The sequence below is a fragment of the Mastigoproctus giganteus genome, chromosome 7 (genome assembly GCF_048544385.1).
Source record: "Mastigoproctus giganteus isolate SK-2022 chromosome 7, ASM4854438v1, whole genome shotgun sequence".
NCBI lineage: Eukaryota > Metazoa > Arthropoda > Arachnida > Uropygi > Thelyphonidae > Mastigoproctus > Mastigoproctus giganteus.
This window is the reverse complement of record NC_143581.1, coordinates 134,041,838-134,067,595: the sequence shown is the minus strand read 5'-3', so window position 1 is coordinate 134,067,595 and position 25,758 is coordinate 134,041,838. Positions and strand designations below refer to the sequence as shown.

The window sequence follows — 25,758 nt, the reverse complement described above, 5'->3', positions numbered from 1 at the left end:
GTTGCACATGGAAGACTACTGTTCAAATTGGAGCAGCATGGTATTAAGGAAAGTTGAGGCTATGTATAATGGTATTTTTGAGTCGGAAAAAATAGAGCAGTAATCAATGGATATTGCTCTTTATGCTGTTAGTGGAGTATCCCAGGGTTTGGTGTTGGGCCCATTGTTTTTTTTTTCTGTATTTATTAATGATATTAATGAAGGTAAAAAAAAAACTGCAGCCCTTATCAACCCACTGCAGGATGGATGCCTCCTCAACAATTCATGCTGAGGGAAATGGGACCATAATTTGCCACGCTGGTCCAGTGCAGGTTGGCAGATCTTTAGCAGTCAGGGGCTTGAACCCTGGTCTACTCAAAGAGCGTGTGCTACTGCACTCCCGCTCCTGATCACACGGCTACGGAGGCTGGTTCAGACCTAATGTCCAAGAATGCAGATGATACAAAGGTTGGCAGGGTTGTTAATGACAGTATGCTACTGCAACAGGATCTAGAAAAGTTGAGCACATGGGCTGAGAGGTGGTAACTGAAGTTTAACATTTATAAATGCATATGGGTAGCAATAACCCCAGAGTAACATATCAACTGTGCAATACTATGCTCTGGTTAGGGGAGAATGAAAAAGACCTGGGGAAAGTCAGGCAGTCAGATATGAAGTTTTCTGAGTAGTGCAGACTACTTTTTTTTGGCTGTAAGAGTAGCTCTTGGGGTCTTGTCAGTAATATACAAAAACTTTTCTAGCAGGGATAAGGCAGTCTACCTGCCAACCTTTGTATCAGCTGCAAACCTAGATAATAAGCTTATTGATGAAAAGAGTGAAGAGCCCAATACTGAACCCTGTAGTGCACACTACTTTTTTTTGGCTGTAAGAGTAGCTCTTGGGGTCTTGTCAGTAATATACAAATACTTTTCTAGCAGGGATAAGGCAGTCTACCTGCCAACCTTTGTATCAGCTGCAAACTTAGATAATAAGCTTGTTGATGAAAAGAGTGAAGAGCCCAATACTGAACCCTGAGGAACTCCCTTAATAACATTAAACCAGATGGAGCAGTGGCCATTTATAGACACTCTAGTCTTATGTATCCATAGCAGCAACTTGCCTATATTATCACACTGCTCCAATGGTCAGGCCCCGCCTTGAGTACTGCATACAGGTCCGGAGGCCTCATTTTAGGAAGAATGTAGAGCTGCTGCCACAAGTACAGAGCAGGTCAACAAGATTTGGGAATGGAACAAAGGGTTGTTCTTACCAAGAAATGCCTAAGTTCTGCAAATTGCATTATCTGAAGACTAGGCACTTGCAAGGTGAGCTGATTGAGATTTATAAGGCCTTGACTGGTTTGAGCAAACTCAATATTGATGGATTTATCATCTTCATCACAAACTATTAACATAGTATTAACAAGGTGGTAGATGACTTTCATCAACCGGTGAAATACCACCACTTTGCTTATTGGAGACTTGAAGTGGTGAAACCCATATTTAGTCTCTAGAGCAAAGTTTCCGGCATCCCCCCCCCACTTCTCCTTCAACCCATGCATGGTACTAAGTACTATAGGTTTTGATACCTTTCATGTTTGGGGTTTTCATAAAAAAAAAAAAAAAAAAAACCTGAGTGGGCATAAATTCAAATTGTGGTAGTACAGTTGTAGAACAGATGTGAAGAAATTTACCTCTAGCCATCAGGTGGTTGATTGCTGGAACAAACTTTCATCTGTCATTGTGGAAGTTGATGACTTAAATAAATTCAAGGCATAACTAGACAAACTTTTGGAGTGAATGGATGGGTGACATGGGAAGTTTTTTTTTTTTTTTTTTTTTTTGCCTGATGTTATATAAGCTTGCATCATATGCCTCTGCTTATGCTAATATGTCTTGATATATACCTTGTGGTAACATGCCTTCATTTCTTTCATTAGCCACCCTTTGTATCAGCTGCAAACTTAGATAATAAGCTTGTTGATAAAAAGAGTGAAGGGCCCAATATTGAACCCTGAGGAACTCCCTTAATAACATTAAACCAGGAAGAGTTAGTGGCCATTTATAAACACTCTTGTTTTATGTATCCACAGCAGCAACTCTTATATTATCACACTGCTCCAATTTGTACAGCGGTCTTTCATGTGAAACAGTGTTGAAAGTTTTATTGAAATATAATTATATGATGTGACAAAGTTCTGTTGTTTGAAGGATATAAACACAACATTTAGACACCTGCAGATTGCTACATATCCTGCTTTAAGCTAGGCTGTCGAGCTTTCTAAACATGCATTTTCCTTCGGATGTCAGCTGTTTGGCTTTTGAAATTAATATAAAATAAATTCAAGTGAATAAGTCTGACATTTTGTCAGACTCCTAAGTTAGGCATTCTGAATTTGTTATCAAGAAAAACACTTCACGCTTTTACACCATGATAAATAATTTTAATATATGAGCATTATGTTACAAGCCCTTCACTGGGTTCTTGTTCACAAGCCTAATGAGTCAGAAGAAGGATTACAAATTTCTCTTTGTATCAGACTGATGTCATACAGACCTTGGTTATGAGGCATCTTCAGTCCATTGTTCTCAAAGCCTCTTGTTTTTCAACATGAATTGTTACACTTAATTACAAGCCAGATTGTTGTGAAGATTATGATGAGAGTCTCTACATGTAAATGGAATGGACAGGTAAGTGTGAATATCTTATTATGGGTCATTTTAATTTGCCCCTAATAGGAGCAAATGGGAAGGATACTCGACATGGAGGACAATATTTTTAAATCAACTAGTTGACATGTTATTTGCATCAACATGTCTGGGAAAGTACTAGGGAAAAGAACGTTCTAGACCTGATCATCACCCATGAACCAAATGACATAATAGGACTGACAGCACAGGAAGTGATCATGGAGTTCTATGGTGGACAATGAGCAGAGAGGAAGCAGTAGTTAAAGACAAAGGAATGGTTATAATTTCAAGAAAGGAAATTACGACGGTTTAAGGTGCTACACCTCTATTAACTGGATAGGTATCTCACAGAGAGTGAGCACAATTGAATTATGGTATACCTTTAAAACATTAATCACAGAAGCCTTGAATTCTTATATACCAGTGACAAAGTATTCCAAGTTGGATGAATAATGAATTTGCCAAATTACTTGAGCAGAAAAAGACAGCATGGAAAAGTTAGAGCAATAAAAAGTACCGAAACCTATAACAGCTACAAATTGATCTGTAATAGTGCTAAAGATAAGGTTAGTCTGGCACAGAGAGCATAGTATGGGGATAAGGAATTCTCCACATGTATAAATGCAAAAAAAGAGGACAAACCAGATTGGGCCCTTATGTAATGTAATTGGGATAGTATTAGATACACCAGCTGATGTTGCAGATGAACTCAACAGTTACTTTGCATCGATATTTACAGAAGAAAAACCCTTTGTCAATGAAAAATTATGGGAGGAAAGTTGAAAAATATGTAATTAATGATATTGAAATTTCATACAATTACTTAATGGTGTTTAAGGCTCTGAGAGGCAAAAGTAAAATGAATGAGGATGAAATTTTCACAGCTATAAATGAGTCTAGATCGAGGGGCCATAAATTCAAGTTATGGTGGGGGGAGATGTTTAGAGTGGATTGCAGGAAGTTTTATTTTAACTAGGGAATTATAAATTACCCGTGTAAGCTACCCACATTTGTGGCAGAGGCTGACAGTTTGGGAAAATTCAAAGATCAGCTGGATAGTTACCTACTGGAGGAGGGAAACACATAGGTTGTCTATTTCCTTTTCTTTTATTATTTATTAATTAATTATTTTATTTTATTATTATTATTTTACTATTTTTTTTTCTTTTTTTTTTTTTGGTTGGTGCAGCATAAGCATTAGGCTTCCTTGCACCACATGGCCATTACTAATACTAATTACTTAATTTTAAGCACTTAATTTTATTGTTGAAAAGCCCATTCCATGGTTCCCCTATATTAGCATTAGTAGAGGCATACAATGTAAGAAAGCAAGCTTATACAGCATCAGCCAAAAAAACCAACAAAAAAAAAAAAAAACCCCTCCCATTTCATCCCTCCATTCATTCCAAATTCCTGTCCAGCTGAGCCTTAAATTTATTTAGGCTATTATCTTCCACAACAAAAGATGGAAGTCTGTTCCACCAATCAACTATCTGCTGGCTAACGGCAAACACTTGGATTTATAAAACGGAACACCTACAAGTTTAAAAACTACAGATATGCTGTCGTCCTTTATAAAACCGGCAGAATTACTTAACAAGTACAGGTCACTGTTGAACAAAAGCTGAGAATTAGGGTTGAATTTGAAAGTGTCTGCAATTCTGCCTAGACACGATAGGAGGGAGTATATGATGAGAGCCTTGTCGATCAATTCGGCCCTGGAAAGATTGTGCAAGGCTCAAGGGGTAGAATTTTTTTTCAGCCTGGACTGTACTTGTTAACAGGAGAGATTGCTTCTACAGGGATGGGATACACTTAAATAGAAAGGGTGCAAGAATATTTGCTGATGCTATCGAGGCAGTGTTAGTTGGGTCGGAAAACTGCTGGCTTGGGGGGAGACAAAGACCAATAGATTGACAGTAGCCACTGGCAGAGGTGAAAGAGATTCTTTCACTGCTTCTATTAGAATGAGCAGAAGCCTGAAAAACAAGATGCATGGTATTTCAGAGACTGCTGGGAGCCATTGCGGTACAAGTAAACACATGGGTTGTGTTAGGGTAGCTAAGAATAGAAACAGGTGCAGGTATACTTGCGTGTACACCAATGCTAGGAGTTTAGTAAATAAATTTGATGAATTTGAGGTATTGCTCAAAACATTGAAGGCAGATATTGTTGGGATATCAGAGACGTGGTGTCACACAGATATAAGGGATGCAGAACTGCAATTTGGGGAGTACAACGTCTACAGAAAGGATAGACAGGATAGGAAGGGGGGAGGGGTTATGCTATTAGTTAAGAAACACATAAAAGCCAAGGAAGTGAAGCCAATCGACATCGCCGGACAGTGCAGTGTGGAGTCAGTTTGGTGTGACATAAACATTGGGAGATCAAAATTGAGAGTAGGAGTGTGCTATAGGCCTAATGACTCTGATGAGTATAATAAGGAATTGTACAGGGAAATAGAGTGGGCCAGTAAATCAGAGTGTCTTATAATGGGAGATTTTAATTTCCCAGATATTGACTGGAATTTGGGGGCTGGTTACTCACACACTAGCAGGGCTTTTGTGGATTTATTGGATGATTGTTTTCTACATCAGCATGTTCGGGAGGCAACTAGAGGGAGTAATACTCTTGATTTGATTATCAGCAGTGATTCTTCATGCATTAAGAATCTGCAGATAAATGAACCACTAGGTGGCAGTGATCACAGTGTGCTGAAGTGGGATTTACTCAAAGAGGTAACTACCATTAGGGGTAAAGGGAAGGGTTATTGCTTCCGTAAAGGCGACTACGATGGACTGGGACAGTATTTAAATTCTATACAGTGGGACCAACTGATGATGTTACCAACAGCAAATTCAAAATGGGAAGCATTCAAAGAACTTATCTTGGAAGCTACTAGGCTTTACATACCAACTAAGAAATATTGTTCAAGGTTTAGGCCAAAATGGATGTCAGATGAACTAATGAGGCATATGGCAGAGGAGAAAAATGCATGGGATACATACAAATTAACACATGACACAGAAGCCTATGATAGATACAAGTTGATATGCAACCAAGTTACAAAGGAGGTTAGGCAGGCGAAGGCAGATTACGAGAAATCCTTGGCAAGGGGTGCAAAGAAAAACAGCAAATAGTTCTTTACTTATGTAAACTCTAGAAGGAAGGGGATGAATCAGATTGGTCCACTTGATATTGATGGGTCAAGTGTTGATGATCCTGCTCAGGTAGCCAACAAACTAAATGAATATTTTGCATCGACATTCACACATGAGGAGTTATTCAGCGAGGGGAATGCCACAGGTGTATTCAACTCTAGCACTAAGCTACAGAATCTTGAAATAACTGGGAGTCAAGTGGAGGAGAAACTGTTGAAGATAAACACAAGAAAGGCACCCGGGGTGGATGGGATCTATCCAGTTATATTAAAGGAGGCAGCAAAGGAAGTAAGCAAACCCTTAGCCATAATTATGAGAGCTTCCTTGGACTCAGGGGAGGTACCCATAGACTGGAAATGTGCAAATGTGACCCCAATTCACAAAGGAGGATCAAAGGCTGACACAAGTAATTATAGACCTGTGAGCTTAACTTCTGTTCCAGGAAAATTAATGGAGGCACTGGTTAAAGAAGCACTGCAGGATCATTTAGACAAGACTTCAGTTATAGCTCAGACACAGCATGGTTTTGTTAAGGGGAAGCCTTGCCTGACCAACTTGATTGGATACTATGATGCAGTCACAAAAGAACTGGATGCAGGGAATAACTTTGATATTATATACTTGGATGTTAGAAAGGCTTTTGATACTATTGCACATGGAAGACTGCTACACAAATTGGAGCAGTGTGACATTGGAGGCAAATTGCTGCTATGGATAAAGGGGTGGTTGAGGGGGAGAAGACAGAGAGTGGTAATCAATGGACACTGCTCATCGTGGACTAATGTTATTAATGGAGTCCCTCAGGGCTCAGTGTTGGGTCCATTATTGTTTTCTGTATTTATAAATGATATTGATGATGGTATATCCGGCTTAATTTCCAAGTTTGCAGACGATACAAAGGTTGGCAGGGTTGTCAAGGACACTACGGACACTATGCTGCTGCAACAGGATCTGGAAAGGTTGAGCAGATGGGCCGAGAGGTGGCAAATGAAGTTTAACATTGACAAATGTAAAGTACTACACATGGGAAACAGCAACCCCAGAGCAACGTATCAACTCTGTGGTACTACACTGACAGTGGTAGAGAATGAAAGGGACTTAGGGGTGGTTGTGCAGGCAGATATGAAGTTCTCTGAGAAGTGCAGACGGGCTGCAAGAGGAGCTCTTGGAGTATTGTCAATGATATACAGGAATTTTTCCAGCAGGGATAAGGAGGTGATTATTCCATTGTATAAGGCGATGGTCAGGCCACACCTAGAGTACTGTATACAGGTCTGGAGGCCTCATTTCAAGAAGGATGTTGAGCTGCTGGAACGAGTACAGAGAAGGGCAACAAGATTAGTGAATGGAACAAAGGGGTGCTCTTACGAAGAAAGGCTTAAGTTTTGCAAATTACAGTGTCTGGAGACTAGGCACCAGCGAGGTGATCTGATAGAGGTGTATAAAGCCTTGAATGGTTTAAGCATGCTCAATGCTGATGGGATTCTTCCTCTAGCTCAGAAAAATCACCTGAGAGGGCATAAATTCAAATTGAGGAAAGACAGATGTAGGATAGACGTGCGGAAATTTGCCTTTAGCCAGCGGGTGGTTGGTTGGTGGAACAGACTTCCATCCCTTGTGGTGGAGGTTGATAGCCTAAATAAGTTTAAGGCTCAGCTGGACAGGTATTTTGAACGAACAGAGGGGTGAAGTGGAAGTGAGTTTTTTTTTTTTTTTTTTTTTTTTTGGCTGATGCTGCATAAGCTTGCTTTCTTGCATCAAATGCCTCTACTAATGCTAATGCTAAAAACTATAGTTCTCCATATTCTTGAATTTAGCCCACCCATCTGGAATCCTCACACGAAAACTTTAATTAACAAAATTGAAGCAGTCCAAAAAAATTTTGTCCGTTACCTTATGTTCTGTTTTGTTTGTTTTGTTATTTGGTTTTTAGGAGCATTAGCAACTAAGGCCATATTGCTCCGGGGATATGCAGTGGTCATTCCCTGACCTTTCCACATCCTCCGTATTTGGTGGTCACGGGTTCGAACCCTGGTCTTATCAAGAAGCAGTGTGCTACACACTGCCCACCTGGCTACCGAGGTGCCATTTACGTTTCATAATCCTCTATTTTATCACACAGCGTACTATGAATCGCTGTATGATTACTTTTATCCGAGTCCTCTGTGCACTAGAAGAGTTATTGCTGACATCACCCGTCTAGCGAAAGTACTCACTGGAACTTATGAAGCACCTGATATCTTCAGTAAAATAAACCTCAATGATCCTTGTAGACTAGTTAGGAACCTTACACCGTTTCGCCTTGACTGTGTCACTACGGACTTTGTGAAGTTCAGTCTACTGAACAAAATCAGCAAATGACTCTCTCATTGACTTCTTTGACAACCCCCAATCACTGATCAACTCCAGCCATAAGTTTGCCTCTTCTCTTCAAATGCAAAATGACTAGCTCTTATCTAAATATTGTAGTTTATTAATATTTTTAAAATCATTTTTCTATTCTCTAATTAATTAATTTATTATTAATTTTACCGCTAACTTAACTTAATGCAATCCTCTTTTGTACATATGATTTTAATTTTTAAATGTATATCAATGTTTATCTTCCTGTTGGATTTCATATTGTTATCTAACGTGTTCATTGTTCTGCTCTCAGATTCACTGTTAATGGTTACCTGTTATGTATCTTGTTGATAATAAGTCTCCACTCGCTGTCTCATAGACGTACTGTTTCTGCTGCATGCCTCTTCTACAGGCACTTCCATGGGCACTGTTCTTCTGAATTGGCCTATAATTCCTGCTCTTTCTTTCAAAACAGTCCGAACACGTGCCGTCACCAGCCAACATCCATTTACTCTTCAACTTCAAACTCACAGAACCAACGTTTCATCTTCTACATTTATTCATTCAACTGCCGTTTTCTGGAACAACCTTCCTTCATATGTGTTTCCTGAAAATTACAATCTACAGAAGTTCAAGTCTAATGTCAACAAATATCTTCTTTCTTCTTCTCAACCTCCTCCTACCCAAGCACAGTACTAAGTACTATAGGTTCTAATACCTCTCGTGTTTGGGGTTTTCATAAAATAAAAAAATTACACCTCAATCAGATCACCTCGCAGGTGCCTTCTCTCCAGGGGCTGCAATTTGCAGAACCTAAGCCTTTTTTGGTAAGAGCACCATTTTGTTCCCCTCACCAATATTGTTGCCCTTCTTTGTACTCGTTCTGGCAACTCTACATCCTTCCTAAAATGAGGCCTCCAGACCTGTACACAGTACTCAAGGTGTGGCCTGACCATTGCCTTGTATAACAGATAATCACCTCCCTGTCCCTGCTAGCAAAATTCTCATATATCATTGACAAGACTCCATGACCTGACCTGGCAGCTCGTCTGCACTGCTCAGCAAACTTCATATCTGACTGCACAATTACCCATGGCGTCTGCCTATCCAGGTGGGCAGGAGCAGCAGTTCGTAGCACACGCTTCTTGATTAGACTGGGGTTCGAGCCTGTGACCACCAAATATGGAGGATGTGGAAAGGTCAGGGAATGACCACAGCATATCCCCTGAGCAATATGGCCTTAGTTGCTAATGCTCCTAAAAACCAAATAACAACAACAGCACAATTACCCCCAGGTCTTTTTCAAAAAACTTCCCTGAGTGTAGTACCACACAGTTGGTATGTTTCTCTTTGGCTTTTGCTATCCATATGTAGTACTTTGCATTTGTCAATTTGCCACTTCTCAGCCTATTTTCCCAACTTATCTAGATCCAATTGTAGTAGCATAATGTCTTTACTGTCATTAATAGCCTTGCCAACCCATGTATCATCTGCAAACTCGATATACCTTCATCAGTAACATTGATAAAACAATGGTCCCAACACTGAACCCTGATAACTGTTACTAATAACATTAAAATGTTACTAATAACATTAAAATGATAACATTAAATATAATGATAACCCTGATAACATTAAAATGTTACTAATAACATTTGTCCATAAAGAGCAGTATCCATTGATTACCACTCTCAGTTGTCTCCCACTCATATATTTCTCCCCTTGTTTCTGGTCAAAGACATCTGGCTAAATTTCTAATTTTAAAAGCTTAATTTTCTTTTTTCAAAGTCTCTTTCCTTCCTTATTACCATAAAGTTGCTATCTCTATATGCCTGGTCTGGCAATTCTGATTCTTTAGTGTGGCCCCGTGTTGGTTGTGTTCATCTGTGTGCATTTCAAATAGTCATTCTGTGTCATCTTTGTAAACTTTGCCACATTCACACATTTTTGTAAGTTGTATTGCTTCTATTATGCTCTAGTGTTGGATCTTTGAACCAGCCCCCATCTTCCCTCTTATTAATTGGCTTAAAGATCACTTTAAGGCTATACTTTTTATGGATTCCTTTTGTTTTTTGCCAATATCTTTTATGTAAGGAATTACTAATGCTCTCTAGCAGTTCATATTGTACTGTTGGTTGTGTTGTTAAAATATTTATCTGTAGTCTTGTTTAATTACATTTAATTACAAAATGTAATTAAATATTACATTTTGTGCCCATTATTTAATAATCCTTTAATAGTTCTGATTTCTTCCATTATACTGTTTTTGTCGTTATTTCCAATTTTCATATGTTCAATTAATAATTATACCTGTTTCGATTTTATGTGGATGAATTAGATGCAAAGTTTATGATCGGCCTGAATTTATCTGCTTTCTGTACTCGTGAGAATATAACCTGGCTTTCTCCTTAGTCACTAGAACAGTGGTTATCAGTCTTTTGTCACTCAAGTCATACTTGAAGTTAAAGGATGCATATTCACGGCACACTTAGTGATTGCCATTGAACTCTGTAGTAGTTTTTCCTAATCTTGCGGCACACTTGAAAAGGGTCACGGCACACCAATGTGCGGAGGCACAAAGTTTGAGAACCACTGCACTAGAACATCCAAGAAAGGCAAGCTGTTATAGGCCATGAGGAGTTATTCAGGGAGGGGAATGCCAGAGGTGAATTAAACTCTGGCAGTGAACTAGATGATTTTGTAATAACTGAGTGCAAAGTGGAGGAGAAATTGTTAAACATAAACATAAGAAAGGCATAATAACTGGATAGATCCCATCCACACGAGGTGGATAGGATCTATCCAGTTATATTAAAGGAGACAGCAAAGGAAGTAAGCAAACCTTAGCCATAATTATGAGAGCTTCCTTGGACTTAGGGGAGGTACCCATGGACTGCAGATGTGACCCCAATTCACAAAGAAGGATCAAAGGGTGACACAAGTAATTACAGACCTGTTAGTTTAATTTCTGTTCCAAGATTGATTACCACTCTCTGTTGTGGTAATCAATCTTGGAACAGAAAATGCACTGCAGGGTCATCTAGACAAGACTTCAGTTATAGCTCGGACACAGCATGCGTTTGTAAGGGGAAGTCTTGTCTGACCAATTTGATTGGATACTCTGATGTGGTCACAAACAAACTGGATGCAAAGAATAATTTTGATATATATTTGGATCTTAGAAAGGCTTTTGATACTGTTGCACATGGAAGACTGTACAAAGGCATCAGCCATAAAATAAAATAAAACCCTTCCCATTTTACCCATTCATTCTCTCCAAACATTTGCCAGTTCTTCCTTGTATTTATTTAAGCTATCAACTTCCACAACAACAGATGGAAGTCTGTTCCAGCAATCAACCATACTCTGGCTAAAGGCAAATGTCTGCATATAATTATATTTAGCTGCTTTATTGACTTAATTGTTAGATTAAATTATTTTCTATAAGTAGCTTAGAGACCTAGTCAAGCTCTGTGGTTTATTTTAAATTTAGGTAGTGCAATTTGGAAAGTAAATAATACTTTGTGCCCGTAGATTAACCGTTCGTAACTTGCCGCCATTGTTATATGATACGTGTGCACCGAACTAGATATCGTAAGATTTAACGGAAAACTGGATAGCGAGTATAGTAGTATCAGTTAATCAGTAAAATTTATTAATCTTATTAAATTTCATTGTCAATTGAATTGTACTTTTTTAACTAAATAAATATAGCGACCTAGTTTTTACAAACATAACATCATAAATTAGTACATATAAGTTGACAGGGGATAAGAAAGTCATAACGTAACTGAGAGATAATATTCAATACAGAAATACATATATAGTGTTATAACTGCATTGGGATATGAGTTTAGGATTATATTTTGTATTGGAATTTTAATGAACTTGAATAGAAATCATGACTCAGAGCAGCAAAGAAAAGGCTCAAACTAATGGAAGTGCTGTGGCTCAAGGAAGAACTGAGGGGGTGGTTGTCCTATGAATCACAGTCTATTGAAGTGCACTGCTTGTTTGATGTTTGTGGAGCAATCGGGAATGGAACATGATATTGCCAAGGGGAATGTCTTTGTGTGTGTGCGTGCGATGTAAGGAGAGTGAGGAAATCGGGCGCCAACTCAGCATTGTTATGGGCTTATATGAGAGCTTGAAGAACAGGGTGGATGCCCTTGAAGAATTTAAATTGAGAGGCCCATCAAGCTCTCAGCTGCCCACATCAATGCCACAGCTTGCACTTGAACATCATGCAACACAGCGGCAACCCCCAAGGCAGAATGTGCTAGTCCCAAAGGAACTAGTTGATGTAGGTGACTCTATTGTCAGGGAAACGGGGAACAGGACAAAGCAGATATCTTTAAGGGCACAGAGGGTGATATTGTTGTACCCGTTGGCACTAATGATATTAAGAGTAGGAGACCAGCGGAATTACTTAACAAGTACAAGTCAATGCTGAAAAAAAAAGCTGGGAGCTGGGGTTGAATTTGAAAGTGTCTGCAATACTTCCCAGACACATTAGGAGGGAGTATATGATGAGAGCGTTGTCGATCAGTTCGGACCTGGAGAGATTGTGCAAGGCTCAAGAGGGGGAATTTTTCTCAGCCTGGTCTGTGCTTGTTAACAGGAGAGACTGTTTCTACAGAGATGGAATACACTTAAATAGAAAGGGTGCAAGAATATTTGCTGATGCTATCGAGGCAGAGTTAGGTGGGTCGGAAAACTGCTAGCTTGGGGGGGGATATACAAACTAATAGATTAATAGTAGCTGCTGGCAGAGGTGAAAGTGATTCTTGCACTACTTCTGTTGAAACGCAATTTAGCAGCAGCCTGGAAAGCAAGGCAATGGCGATTTCCAGGACTGCTGGGAGTCATAGTGGAACAAGTAAAATACATGGGCTGTGTTAGGGTAACTAAGAATAGAAACAGGTGCATGTATAATTGCATGTGCACCAATGCTAGGAGTATAGTTAATAAATTCGATGAGCTTGAAGTGCTAGTCAAAACATCAAAGGCAGATATTGTTGGGATATCAGAGATGTGGAGTCACACAGACATTAGTAATGCAGAATTGGAATTTGTGGAGGATGATGTATACAGAAAGGATAGACAGGACAGGAAGGGTTATGCTGTTAGTTAAGAAACACTTAAAATCTAAGGAAGTGCATCCAATTCATGTGGGTGGACAATGCAATGTTGAGTCTGTTTGGTGTGACATAAGAACTGGGAAAGGAAAAATGAGAGTAGATGTGTGTGTGTTATAAGCCTAATGAATGTGATGAGTATAATGAGCAATTGTGCAGAGAAATAGAGTGGGCCAGTAAATCACTGTGTCTTATAATGGGGGATTTTAATTTCCCAGAGATTGACTGGAATTTGTTGTTGGTCACTCGCACACTAGCAAGGCTTTTGTGGATTTATTGGATGATTGTTTCCTACAGCAGCAGCATGTTTGGGAGGCAACTAGAGGGAGTAATACTCTTGATCTGATTATCAGTAGTGATTCTTCATGCATTAAGAATCTGCAGTTAAAGGAACCACTAGGTGGCAGTGATCACAGAGTGCTGAAGTGGGATTTCCTCAAAGAGGTAACTACCATCAAGGTTAAAGGGAAGGGTTTTTGCTTTCATAAAGGTGACAACCGGTGGTCTGAGACAGTATTTAAATTCTATATAGTGGAACCAACTGAAGATGTTACCAATAGCAAATGCAGAATGCGAAGCATTCAAAGAATTAATTTTGAAAGCTACTAGGCTTTTCACACCAACTAAGAAATATTGTTCTAGGCCTAAATGGATATTAGATGAACTAATGGGACATGTGACAGAAGAAAAATGCATGGAATATATTTAAAATAACAGGTGACACAGAAGCCTATGATAGATATAAGCTGGTCTGTAACTAAGTCACAAAGGCGGTTAGGCAGTCAAAGGCAGATTACGAGAAATCTCTGACAAAGGATGCAAAGAATAACAGCAGAGTTCTTTACTTATGTAAACTCTAGAAGGATGGCGATGAATCAGATTGGTCCACTTGATATCGATGGGTCAACTGTTGGTGATCCTGCTCAGGTACCTAACAAACTTAATGAATATTTTGCATCTTCATTCACACAGAGGAGATATTCAAGGAGGGGAATTCCAGAGGTGTATTAAACCCTGGAAGTATGCTAGATAATCTTGTAATAACTGAGAGTAAAGTGAAGGATGATTTGTTGAACATAAACTTAAGAAAAGCACCTGGGTTGGATGGAATTTATCCAGTTATATTAAAGGAGGCGGCAAAGGAAATAAACAAACTCTTAGCCATAATTATGAGAGCTTCCCTGGACTCGGGGGAGATATGCATGGATTGGAGATGTGCAAATGTGACCCTAATCCACAAAGGAGGATCAAAGGGAGACAGGTAATTACAGACCTGTTAGTTTAACTTCTCTTCCATGGAAATTAATGGAAGCACTGGTTAAAGAAGCATTGCAGGATCATCTAGACAAGTCTTTAGTTATAGCTCGGACAGAGTATGGGTTTATTAAGGGGAAGTCTTGTCTGACCAATTTGATTGGATACTATGATGTAGCCACAAAGGAACTGAATGCAAAGAATAACTTTGATATCATATATTTGGATCTTAGAAAGGCCTTTGATACTGTTGCACATGGAAGACTGCTGCACAAATTGGATCAGTGTGGCATTGGAGGCAAATATCTGCTATGGATAAAGGAATGATTGAGTGGGAGAAGACAGAGTGGTAATCAATGGACACTGCTCTTCCTGGACTAATGTTATTAGTGGAGTCCCTCAGGCTTCAGTGTTGGGTCCATTGTTGTTTTCTTTTTTATAAATGATATTGATGATGGTATATTAGGCTTAATGTCCAAGTTTGCAGATGATATGAAGGTTGACAGGGTTCTTAATGGCACTAATGACAGTACGCTACTGTAACAAGATCTAGTAAAGTTGAGCAGATGGGCTGAGAGGTGGCAAATGAAGTTTAACATTGACAAATGTAAAGTACTACATATGGGAAACAGTAATCCCAGAGTAACGTATCAACTCTATGGTACCACACTGACAGTGGTAGAGAATGAAAAGGACCTGGGGGTAATTGTGCAGAAGACATGAAGTTTTCTGAGCAGTGCAGACGGTCTGCAAGAGTACCTCATGGTGTCTTGTCAATTATATACAGGAATATTTCTAGTAGGGATAAGGAGGTGATTATCCCCTCGTGGAAGGCAATGGTCAGGCCATACCTTGAGTACTGTATACAGGTCTGGCGGCCTTAATTTAAGAAAGATGTAGAGCTGTTGCAACGAGTATAGTGAAGGGCAACAAGATTAGTGAACGGAACAAAGGGTTGCTCTTACGAAGAAAGGCTTAAATTATGCATATTACAGTGTCTGGAGACTAGGTACCTGCAAGGTGATCTGATTGAGGTGTATAAAGCCTTGAATGGTTTGAGCATGCTCATTGCTGATGGGATTCTTCCTCTTGCTCAGAATAATCGCCTGAGAGGGGCATAAATTCAAATTGAGGAAAGACGGTTATAGGATAGATGTGGGGAAGTTTGCCTTTAGCCAGCTGGTGGTTGATTGCTGGAACAAACTTCCATCTGTCGTAGTAGTTGATAACTAAAATAGATTCAAGGCAGAAATTGACAAACATTTGGAGCGAGTGGATGGGTGAAATAAGGGTTTTTTTTTTTTTTTTTTTTTGGCTGATGCTCTGTAAGCTTGCTTTCTTGCATCATGTGCCTTTGCTAATGCTAATATCTATTCTACAACGGTATTTCCTCAATTTTAAATGGCGCCTCTGTGGGCAGGAGCAGCAGTGTGTAGCACACGCTTCTTAATTAGAATGGGGTTTGAGCCCGTGACCACCAAATACGGAGGATGCGGAAAGGTCAGGGAATGACCACCGCATATTCCCGGAGCAATATGGCCTTAGTTGCTAATGCTCCTTTAAAAACAAAATAACAAATAACCTCAATTTTGATATATGCCTCCTCCAGTGCTTGATCTGAGCAAGATGAGAATCCCATCAGCATTGAACTTGCTCAAACTATTCAAGGCCTTATATACCTCAATCGCCTTGGAGGTGCCTAGTATCCAAATGCTGCAGTTTGAAGAGCTTAAGTGTTTCTTGCTAACAGCACTCCTTTGTTCCCCCACTGATCTTGTTGCCTTTCTCTGTACCCGTTTGAGCAGTTCTACATAATTTCCTAAAATGAGGTGTCCAAACCTGTATGCAGCACTCAAGGTGTGGCCTGACTATTGTCTTATACAAAGGAATAATCACCTCCTTATCCTTTGAAGTTCCTGTGTATCATCGACAAGGCTCAATGGCGCTTCTCTGGCTGTCTGCACTGTTCCGAAAACTTCATATCTGACTGTGCAATTACCCCCAGGTCTTTTTCATTTCCATTACCTTGAGTGTTGTACTGCATAGTTGGTACCTCACTCTGGGGTTACTCTTGCATTTGTCAGTGTTAAACTTCAGTTGCCTCCCCTCAGCCTATCTGCCGAACCTTTCTAGATCTGTTGCAGTAGCACACTGTCATTAACAACCCTGCTAGCCTTCGTATTGTCTGTAAACTTGGACATGAAGCCTCATATACCTTCATCTCTATCACTGATAAATACAGAAAATAACATTTGACCCAACACCGAACCCTGGGGGACTCCTCTGATAATATTTGTCCACATAGATGCCTATATGAGAGCTTGAAGGATAGGGTGGATGCCCTCGAAGGATTACAAGTGAGGGGCCCATCAAGCTCTCAGCTGCCCACACCAATGCCAGAGCTTGCACTTGGTCATCGCGAAACACAGCGGCAACCCCCAAGGCAGAATGCGCTGGTCCCAAAGGAACTAGTAGTTGTTGGTGACTCTATTGTCAGGGAAACGGGAAACATGCTTTGTAAAAAGGATAGGTGGAATAGGACCAGGGTATGTCTGCCAGGGGCAAAAGTTGATGACGTTGTAGAGCGGATATCATCTTTTAAGGGCACAAAAGGTGATATAGTTGTACACGTTGGCACTAATGACATTAAGAGTAGGAGACCGGCGGAATTACTTGACAAGTACAGGTCACTGATGAAAAAAAGCCGTGAATTAGGGTTGAAATTGAAAGTGTCTGCAATTCTGCCCAGACACGATAGGAGGGAGTATATGATGAGAGCCCTGTCAATCAATTCGGCCCTGGAAAGATTGTGCAGGGCTCAAGGGGTAGAATTTTTTTTCAGCCTGGTCTGTACTTGTTAACAGGAGAGACTGCTTCTACAGGGATGGGATACACTTAAATAGAAAGGGTGCAAGAATGTTTGCTGATGCTATCGAGGCAATGTTAGGTGGGTCGGAAAACTGCTAGATTGGGGGGATACAAGGACTAATAGATTAACAGTAGCCACTGGCAGAGGTGAAAGTGATTCTTGCACTGCTTCTATTGGAATGAGCCGCAGCCTGGAAAATAAGATGCAGGATATTTCAGAGACTGCTGGGAATCATTGGGGTACAAGTAAACACATGGGTTGTGTTAGGGTAGCTAAGAAAAAGAACAGGTGCATGTATACTTGTGTGTACACCAATGCTAGGAGTTTAGTAAATAAATTTGATGAATTTGAGGTATTGCTCAAAACATCAAAGGCAGATATTGTGGGGATTTCAGAGACGTGGTGTCACACAGATATAAGAAATGCAGAACTGGAATTTGGGGAGTACAATGTGTACAGAAAGGATAGACAGGATAGGAAGGGAGGAGGGGTTATGCTATTAATTAAGAAACACATAAAATCCAAGGAAGTGAAGCCAGTCGACATCGCTGGACAGTGCAGTGTCGAGTCAGTTTGGTGTGACATAAGCATTGGGAGATCAAAATTGAGAGTAGGAGTGTGCTATAGGCCTAATGACTCTGATGAGTATAATAAGAAACTGTTCGGAGAAATAGAGTGGGCCAGTAAATCAGAGAGTCTTATAATGGGGGATTTTAATTTCCCAGATATTGACTGGAATTTGGGGGCTGGTCACTCACACAGTAGCAAGGCTTTTGTGGATTTATTGGATGATTGTTTTCTACATCAGCATGTTCGGGAGGCAACTAGAGGGAGTAATACTCTTGATTTGATTATCAGTAGTGATTCTTCATGCATTCAGAATCTGCAGATAAATGAACCACTTGGTGGCAGTGATCACAGTGTGCTGAAGTGGGAGTTACTCAAAGAGGTAACTACCATTAGGGGTAAAGGGAAGGGGTATTGCTTTCGTAAAGGCGACTACAATGGACTGAGACAGTATTTAAATTCTATACAGTGGGATCAACTGATGATATTGCCAACAGCAAATTCAAAATGGGAAGCATTCAAAGAACTTATCGTGGAAGCTACTAGGCTTTACATACCAACTAAGAAATATTGTTCAAGGTTTAGGCCTAAATGGTTGTCAGATGAACTAATGAGGCATATGGCAGAGAAGAAAAATGCATGGGATACATACAAATTAACACGTGACACGGATGCCTATGATAGATACAAGTTGATCTGTAACCAAGTTACAAAGGAGGTTAGGCAGGCGAAGGCAGATTACGAGAGATCCTTGGCAAGGGATGCGAAGAAAAACAGCAAAGAGTTCTTTACTTATGTAAACTCTAGAAGGAAGGGGATGAATCAGATTGGTCCACTTGAGATCGATGGGTCAACTGTTGATGACCCTGCTCGGGTAGCTAACAAACTAAATGAATATTTTGCATCGACATTCACACATGAGGAGTTATTCAGCGAGGGGAATGCCAGAGGTGTATTCAACTCTAGCAGTAAGCTAGAGAATCTTGTAATAACTGAGAGCAAAGTGGAGGAGAAATTGTTGAAGATAAACACAAGAAAGGCACCTGGGGTGGATGGGATCTATCCAGTTATATTAAAGGAGGCAGCAAAGGAGGTAAGCAAACCCTTAGCCATAATTATGAGAGCTTCCTTGGACTCAGGGGAGGTACCCATTGACTGGAGATGTGCAAATGTGACCCCAATTCACAAAGGGGGATCAAAGGCTGACACAAGTAATTATAGACCTGTGAGTTTAACTTCTGTTCCCGGAAAATTAATGGAGGCACTGGTGAAAGAAGCACTGCAGGATCATCTAGACAAGACTTCAGTTATAGCTAGGACACAGCATGGTTTTGTTAAGGGGAAGTCTTGCCTGACCAATTTGATTGGATACTATGATGCAGTCACAAAAGAACTGGATGCAGGGAATAACTTTGATATTATATACTTGGATCTTAGAAAGGCTTTTGATACTGTTGCACATGGAAGACTGCTGCACAAATTGGAGCAGTGTGGCATTGGAGGCAAGTTGCTGCTATGGATAAAGGGGTGGTTGAGGGGGAGAAGACAGAGAGTGGTAATCAATGGACACTGCTCATCGTGGACTAATGTTATTAGTGGAGTCCCTCAGGGTTCAGTATTGGGGCCTTTATTGTTTTCTGTATTTATAAATGATATTGATGATGGTATATCAGGCTTAATGTCCAAGTTTGCAGACAATACAAAGGTTGGCAGGGTTGTCAAGGACACTACTGACACTATGCTGCTGCAACAGGATTTGGAAAGGTTGAGCAGATGGGCTTCGAGGTGGCAAATGAAGTTTAACATTGACAAATGTAAAGTACTACATATGGGAAACAGCAACCCCAGAGCAACGTATCAACTCTGTGGTACTACACTGACAGTGGTAGAGAATGAAAGGGACCTGGGGGTGGTGGTGCAGGCAGATATGAAGTTCTCTGAGCAGTGCAGACGAGCTGCAAGAGTAGCTCATGGTGTATTGTCAATGATATATAGAAATTTTTCTAGCAGGGATAAGGAGGTGATTATTCCCTTGTATAAGGCAATGGTCAGGCCACACCTAGAGTACTGTATACAGGCCTGGAGGCCTCATTTCAGGAAGGATGTAGAGCTGCTGGAACGAGTACAGAGAAGGGCAACTAGATTGGTGAATGGGACAAAGGGGTTCTCTTACGAAGAAAGGCTTAAGTTTTGCAAATTACAGTGTCTGGAAACTAGGCACCAGCGGGGTGATCTGATAGAGGTGTACAAAGCCTTGAATGGTTTGAGCATGCTCAATGCTGATGGGATTCTTCCTCTAGCTCAGAAAAATCACCTGAGAGGGCATAAATTCAAATTGAGGAAAGACAGATGTAGGATAGATGTGCGGAAATTTGCCTTTAGCCAGCGGGTGGTTGGTGGGTGGAACAGACTTCCATCCCTTGTCGTGGAAGTTGATAGCCTAAATAAGTTTAAGGCTCAGCTGGACAGGTATTTCGAACGAACAGAGGGGTGAAGTGGAAGTGGTTATTTTTATTTATTTATGTTACTTTTTTTTTTTTTTTTTTGGCTGATGCTGCATAAGCTTGCTTTCTTGCATCAAATGCCTCTACTAATGCTAATGCTAATGCTAATGCTAAAGAGCAATGTCCATTGGTTACCACTCTGTCTTCTTTCACTCAACCATCCCTTTATCCATAGTAGCAACTTGCTGTTAATGTCATGTTGCTCCAATTTGTACAGTATTCTTCCCTGTGCAATAGTATCAAAAGCTTTCCCGAAATCCAAGTACAGTGTATATGATATCAAAATTATTTTTTGCATCTAGTTCCTTTGTATCCACATCGTAGTGTCCAATCAAATTGGTCAGACAAGATCCTGTAATGTTTCTTTAACCAGTGACTCCATTATTTTCCTTGGAACAGAAGGTAAACTAAGTTAAAACAAATTGAACTAATACTGTCTGTTACTTGGTTAATGTAATCTTTTCTATTTACTCTGACAGTAGTATTGCCTTTATCAGCTCTTATTATCTTAATGGAGTTATATTTAAAGACATGAGTAAATCTTATCCAATATCTATTGTATTACATGCCAAATACCACTCAGTGCTTGTTACATATCATGTAGGCATTTTTCTGTGTGAACGTAAAAGAACCTGGTTCTGAAGCAAATTTGATGAGATAGATAAGAATTCTATTAAGTAATATCTTATTGGTTTGTGGCATTCATACTTACCCACTTATGATTTTTTTTTTTTCCATCTGTTATGTTAATAGTAGCTTGATCTACTGTGATGTAGGGGACACACACGGATATTGACAATTAGTGTTTTTTTGTTTGTTGTGTTCCCATATTAAAAATCTACAATGATCAGCGAAAGAAAAAGTGAATTTATCAAACACATTTTAACTGAAAAACATATGAGTCAAAGAAATTTAAGTTTGCTTGATATTGACCTGTATGTCTAAATATATATTTATTTATGAAATATTTTTTAAAAGTATATTTTTATAATTATTATGTTGAATTATAACCTCCTTTTTTTAATTTTAAAATTTGGCAACCCTAAATGTACCCAAGAAAATTTTTTTTTTCGTATTACTTTTGGTGCAACCCTCATTTTATATACATATATAAATATAATATTTTTTCTTTCTTTTTCGTTTTATTTTTTTAATAGTAGTAGTAGTAGTGGTAGTATCAGAGAAATAAAAATTTTAATGATTAAGTGTAGTGGCCATGAAATTAAGTTAAAATTAGGAATTCAAAAGAACAGGCAAAGGCCAACAATAATTTAGAATCAAAAAAAGTAAAAAATAAAGATATCGAAGAGACTCAGCTTAACATACAATAGTGTGAAATATCATGTAATTCAATTGAGAACTGCATGCAAAATGTACTTGGTATTCTAGTAAGTAGAACAGAAATGGCAAAGAAATTTAAATTTATCAATAATACAGAACAAAAAAAATGAAAAGTGATATCTTTCATTATGGCTAAAAATTAAAATACAAATTTTTCTGGTACAGATATGTTGGGCCAGAACCATCTGAGTTAGCTGAGATCTAAACTGTGAAGTATGACATATACAATTAACAGGGGGGAAAAATCATGACAGACAAATGGCATTTCATAAGCCAGTCAATAGGTGATGAAGCTACTTATCCAGATGGTTGCTTCAGTTATGCCTCTAGAATCTGAAAGGAAAGAGGCCATAGCACTAAACAAACCAAGAACTCACTGCACCATAAACATAGAGGTGGAAACTAGGTGAAATCCAATATATATTATATATATGCTATGAATACTAAGCATGAAGAGCAGTGAACATTGTTGTAAACTGGTTAAAGAATTCTTAGACAACAGGGCTATGGTTTTTATTTTATGTGTATATATATATATATATATATATATATATATATTGGATTATTATATATGTGTATACAGTAATACCCCGACTTACGCTACCCCGACTTACGCGAACTCGGAGTTACGCGGTTCTTGATTTTTTCGTTTGGCAACGCTGCCGCCCACTATCTTCAAGGTCGTTTTTCATATGTTATCGATATACGGTGCGACGGCGGAGAATGAGAGCGAAAGATGAACAAAATTCAACTTTGCTGCTTTTATGTTTTTTATATCAGTGAAGGGGAAACACATTTCACCATAATAACGTAAAAACCAACACAATTCCAGCTATCGGTATAATCGCAAATGCAATTAGATCGAGTTTACTACCAGTTTATAACAGATTTCACTAGCCGAAACGCAACTGGATTTTTATTGTTTTATGGTAGTAACCCCTAGAAATGTGAGGTGTTAATAGTGTATCTCTGCCTTTATGGTGTTGTTTATTCAGTTGCTACATGCGCGCAGCTTTGTTTATGCGTATCAAGCGTGCCTCCTCGTTTTGTAATTGTGCTTTATTCCCTAAAAATGAGTAAAATACTTAATTAAAAGGTGTGAAAAGGAAGCGTCCTGGTGAAGACACTGCAGATTCAGAGAGAAAAAGAAAAGCAATTATCGATAAACAGAGGCGGACTGGATCAAAAATTCTTATCCGAGAAAATTTATAGTGGCCTCATACTACGGTTTATGGCCAAAATCACACCGGCCTGCGGCCCACCGGGATTTCCCGGGTAAGGCTTATGGCTAGTCCGCCTCTGTCGATAGAGAAAAAAATATGAAATTGTGAAACGCTTTGAGCGAAATGAAAGACCATGTGATATTGCACGTGCTACAGGCCTAAACGAAGCAACGGCGAAAAGCACATGACAATTGCAAACTTGACAGGTTGAAAATTGAAAAGGGCTCAATTGAAAAGGGCTTAAAAATTTTAGAAAACATAGACTCCAACGAAGAACGCGTTATAGCTACAAAGCAAGGAATAAAAAAATTATTAGCTTGCTACGAAGAAATTCTGCGTGAAAAAAAGAAGTCTCTGTGTCGTCAGACGAATTTGTTAGATTTTATGAAGCCATCGACATCGAAATAACTTTTTAACGTAAGTCATTTATTTTTTAATACATATTTTGTATTAATATGTATAAAGAACTGCAATTTTATCAATATTTTTCTTCTAAACTAGTGTTTTTGTTAGTCCTTGGTCCCAATTAAGCAAAATTTATATGTATTTATATACAAAGTTGTACCCCGACTTACGCGAATTCGACTTACGCGATTTTCGTCGGACCCACCTATCGCGTAACTTCGGGGTATTACTGATGTATATATATATACATACAGTTTGCGGAAATTTTTTTTATTTATGCTTTTTTTTCCCATTACATTACTCCAAATATTAATAAATGTTCGTCTGTTGTAATTTTCATTTCATTTTATTGTACAATTTGTGTTGGTGTGTTAATTTTATAGGCTTGATGTGGCAGAGTTATTGTTCTGAGGTGGGGGTAGTATCGATTTTAATCCAGAAAAACACCAGGTGGCATAGGTACCCTTCAAAAAACAGGTACAGGTACTTGTTTTTTGAAGGGTTAAGTTTAAATTGTTTCAATTGTTTCAAAAGTTTTTTATACATTGTTTATTCCTTTATTTATGAAAATTAACAAGCAATATATATCTAGGTCTTAAAGCTGAGTTGCATTATGTACGAGATGGCCATGTTAACGATTATGCCCTTGGCTTTGTTGTTGTTATACCAGACCATATTTCTGAATTACATTTTACTTGGCAAAGTCTTCGATCAGTTCCTGTAAGTACATTGAAATTTATACCTAAACTTCATTAAATCACATAATAATATAAATTTATACTTATACAAAATCTGTTTTTATAAATTGTTGAATTAAGCCACTAGTTGTTATTATTTAAAGATGACTGTGAAAAGAGAGTTCATATAGAGAAGTATAGAATTACATTAATTTGTTAATTATGTTAACATTAACTTGAGAAGTTACGAACATTTCCTGGTAAAAATGTAATTGAAAACGGCATACTTGGAATAACCAGGGTGTATCGATGAACAAACTATTGTTGTAACATGAAACTTGTGGAGTTTAACAGAGTTTAGTGTGAATGTGTGTGTTGTAATTAAGTAAACAGACCAAGGAGTGAAAGTAGTATATGAGAGAACCTGTATGTGGGAAAATATGAAAAGTGTACCATACAAAGCAGCAGATACCAATATAGCTCATATGTAAAATATCAAATCATTAATGATGAGCCAGTAATTGCAAACACGAGATTATAGATAAAAGTATAGTTTATGTGGAATTACTTAATTTTAGAGTAGTAGTTACAGGCAAGTGGTGAAAGTGATTGACTGATATCTAAAAAATAATTTTAAAATGTTTTTAGTATGAATTAAAAATAAATTGATGTGCCTACTACAAGATTAAAGAATATTATGGTGATTATAGTAATCTTTACCCAATGTTTGGTAATAGCTATTTGTTAATTAATTCTTGACTAAACCTGAGATGTGTAATCAAATTAACAACTTTATGCAAATTATGACTGTTACGTGAATCACTAAAAAAGTTAACAAGTAAATCGCTAAAGAAGTGGTGCAAGAAATACCACAAAGCATCTGAGAATAATCTGTAATTCTTTAAAAAATTAATGGCAGATTAAACTCCATGCAGGTTTAAGTGCTTGTTATTTCATCAGTTTCCAGCATTTTGGTCATCTCATGTGTACAAGTGTACATACGAGATGCCCTATAATAATCGGTTCTTGCTATAAAAACAGTGCTATAAAAATTGTTGACAGTATATCAAAAATGCACAAGAGTTAAATCAAGTGAACATTTGCATAATTTTCAAGCAGATCCAGCAGATTTCCTCGCAAGGTTTGGGACCATGGATGAGACTTGGGTCGATCACTTTCAGCAAAAGACAAAGGAGCAGTCCAAACAGTGGAAACACTGCATATCTCCTGTCCAAAGACAGCCAGGTCAATTCCTTCTACTGGCAAGGTGATGACATTGGTTTTATAGGATGCTCATGGAATGTTGCTAGATGATTATTTTCAGAGAGGCCAGACAATCACAGGGGCATAAACAGACCTCATGAGCCATTGCATAACATCAAAGACATGCTGAGGAAAACTCAAAAAAAAAGTCGTTTCACCAGGACAGCTGCCTACTCATGAGTCTGTCATTGCATGGCCATGCTTCACGAGTGTGGCTTTGAAATCTTGAACTATTCCAATGGTGATCTAGCACCATTGGACTTTCACCTGTTTCCTAATATGAAAAAATACCTAAAATTATTCCCCAATTTCTAAATTCTTAATTTCATAATCTTTCCTAATAT

The 25,758-nt window shown here is 38.7% G+C and overlaps 1 protein-coding gene across 1 annotated transcript in view; it reads left to right on the top strand.

Moving 5' to 3' along the window:
• Positions 1 to 25,758, top strand: part of LOC150083210 (inactive tyrosine-protein kinase RYK-like) — a 479,651-nt gene that overhangs the window by 4,240 nt on the left and 449,653 nt on the right. The window contains exon 2 of the mRNA XM_090378435.1: positions 24,067 to 24,194. Coding sequence (XP_090234561.1) covers positions 24,067 to 24,194 — 128 coding nt within the window. The remainder of the gene's footprint in view (positions 1 to 24,066; positions 24,195 to 25,758) is intronic.